The sequence below is a fragment of the Nerophis ophidion genome, linkage group LG08 (assembly GCF_033978795.1).
Source record: "Nerophis ophidion isolate RoL-2023_Sa linkage group LG08, RoL_Noph_v1.0, whole genome shotgun sequence".
Taxonomy (NCBI): Eukaryota; Metazoa; Chordata; class Actinopteri; order Syngnathiformes; family Syngnathidae; genus Nerophis; species Nerophis ophidion.
In genome coordinates this window covers 5,462,668-5,465,167 of record NC_084618.1, presented here as the reverse complement: position 1 = coordinate 5,465,167, position 2,500 = coordinate 5,462,668, and the positions used below count along the sequence as shown (strand labels likewise).

Here is a 2,500-nt window from a genome sequence, read left to right as displayed (position 1 = left end):
TTGTGTCGCCTGAATGGAGGTATTCTCCAGCGTTCCCATGATGCACAAACACACCAAATTCAATATCCGTTTCTGTTTTTGTTTTGTTTTTTCCCCCCGCAGTCGCACAACACAATGGTCCCGCTTCTGTTCTTGGTGGCAACCACAACAACGGCCAATTCCAGCAGCAATGGCAACCGTACACGAGGTAAGACGCTCACCGCTTTGCCCGGCAGACGTGATTATTATGCAATCTGTGCGGCGATAATAACTCGTTATGACTCCCCGGCACAATGAACGGCTGATTGTGTAGTGCTTATGAATGCGGCGACAAGGCGGTCCTGTGTGCGCTCGTGGCCCTCTCTAAATGAGCTGATGCCAATCTCTGTTGGCTAAATAGTGCTGAAGCCAGTCACTAAATCAACCGTGTGGCCATAGGGGAACGTGGCAGGAGCTTTGATGTAGTATTTGCACTGTACACACTGTAAATATTGTATACACAGACGCGATCAAAAGTTTTCATACACTTTTTTTCGTCTAACCATATCACCAGGTATTGTGGCCAAACAGCTCAATTTTTTCACAAGGACAAAGATAAGACCTTCTGGAGGAAATTTTTTGTGGTCAGATGAAACAAAAATTGAGCTGTTTGGCCACAATACCCAGCAATATGTTTGGAGGAACAAAGGTGAGGCCTTTAATCCCAGGAACACCACACATACCGTCAAGCATGGTGGTGGTAGTATTATGATCCAGGCCTGTTTTGCTGCCAATGGAACTGGTGCTTTACAGAGAGTCAATGAGACAATTACCTCCAAATTCTACAGGACAACCTAAAATCATCAGCCCGGAGGTCGGGTCTTGGGCGCAGTTGGGTGTTCCAACAAGATAATGACCCCAAATACATGTCAAAAGAACATAATTTCTTCCCCAAACATATTCCTGGGTATTGTGGCCAAACAGCTCCATATTTGTTTCATCTGACATCACATGAACAAAGATAAGACCTTCTGGAGGAAATTTCTGTGGTCAGATGAAACAAAAATTGAGCTGTTTGGCCACAATACCCAGCAATATGTTTGGAGGAACAAAGGTGAGGCCTTTAATCCCAGGAACACCAAACCTACCGTCAAGCATGGTGGTGGTAGTATTATGATCCAGGCCTGTTTTGCTGCCAATGGAACTGGTGCTTTACAGGGAGTAAATGAGACAATTGCCTCCAAATTCTTCAGGACAACCTAAAATCATCAGCCCGGAGGTTGGGTCTTGGGCGCAGTTGGGTGTTCCAACAAGATAATGACCTCAAATACATGTCAAAAGACCATAATTTCTCCTCCAAACATATTCCTGGGTACTGTGGCCAAACAGCTCCATTTTTGTTTCATCTGACATCCCAAGGACAAAGATAAGACCTTCTGGAGGAAATTTTTGTGGTCAGATGAAACAAAAATTGAGCTGTTTGGCCACAATACCCAGCAATATGTTTGGAGGAGAAAATGTGAGGCCTTTAATCCCAGGAACACCACACATACCGTCAAGCATGGTGGTGGTAGTATTATGATCCAGGCCTGTTTTGCCGCCAATGGAACTGGTGCTTTACAGAGAGTCAATGGGACAATTGCCTCCAAATTCTTCAGGACAACCTAAAATCATCAGCCTGGAGGTTGGGTCTTGGGCACAGTTGGGTGTTCCAACAAGATAATGACCCCAAATACATGTCAACAGACCATAATTTCTCCTCCAAACATATTCCTGGGTACTGTGACCAAACAGCTAAATTTTTGTTTCATCGGACATCCCAAGGATAAAGATAAGACCTTCTGGAGGAAATTTTTGTGGTCAGATGAAACAAAAATTGAGCTGTTTGGCCACAATACCCAGCGATAAGTTAGGAGGAACAATGGTGAGGCCTTTAATCCCAGGAACACCAAACCTACCGTCAAGCATGGTGGTGGTAGTATTATGATCCGGGCCTGTTTTGCTGCCAATGGAACTGGTGCTTTACAGAGAGTCAATGGGACAATTGCCTCCAAATTCTTCAGGACAACCTAAAATCATCAGCCTGGAGATTGGATCTTGGGCGCAGTTGGATGTTCCAACAAGATAATGACCCCAAACACACATCAAAAGACCCTAATTTCTCCTCCAAACATATTCCTGGGTACTGTGGCCAAACAGCTAATTTTTTGTTTCATCGGACATCCCAAGGATAAAGATAAGACCTTCTGGAGGAAATTTTTGTGGTCAGATGAAACAAAAATTGAGCTGTTTGGCCACAATACCCAGCAATATGTTTGGAGGAACAAAGGTGAGGCCTTTAATCCCAGGAACACCAAACCTACCGTCAAGCATGGTGGTGGTAGTATTATGATCCAGGCCTGTTTTGCTGCCAATGGAACTGGTGCTTTGCAGAGAGTCAATGGGACAATTGCCTCCAAATTCTTCAGGACAACCTAAAATCATCAGCCCGGAGGTCGGGTCTTGGGCGCAGTTGGGTGTTCCAACAAGATAATGACTAAAT

General features: G+C 44.7%; 1 protein-coding gene across 1 annotated transcript in view; it reads left to right on the top strand.

The window, feature by feature from the left end:
- LOC133557233 (receptor-type tyrosine-protein phosphatase epsilon-like) overlaps positions 1–2,500 on the top strand; it is a 275,984-nt gene that overhangs the window by 228,188 nt on the left and 45,296 nt on the right. Inside the window, exon 4 of the mRNA XM_061907545.1 lies at positions 103–187. Coding sequence (XP_061763529.1) covers positions 115–187 — 73 coding nt within the window. The 5' untranslated portion in view covers positions 103–114. The remainder of the gene's footprint in view (positions 1–102; positions 188–2,500) is intronic.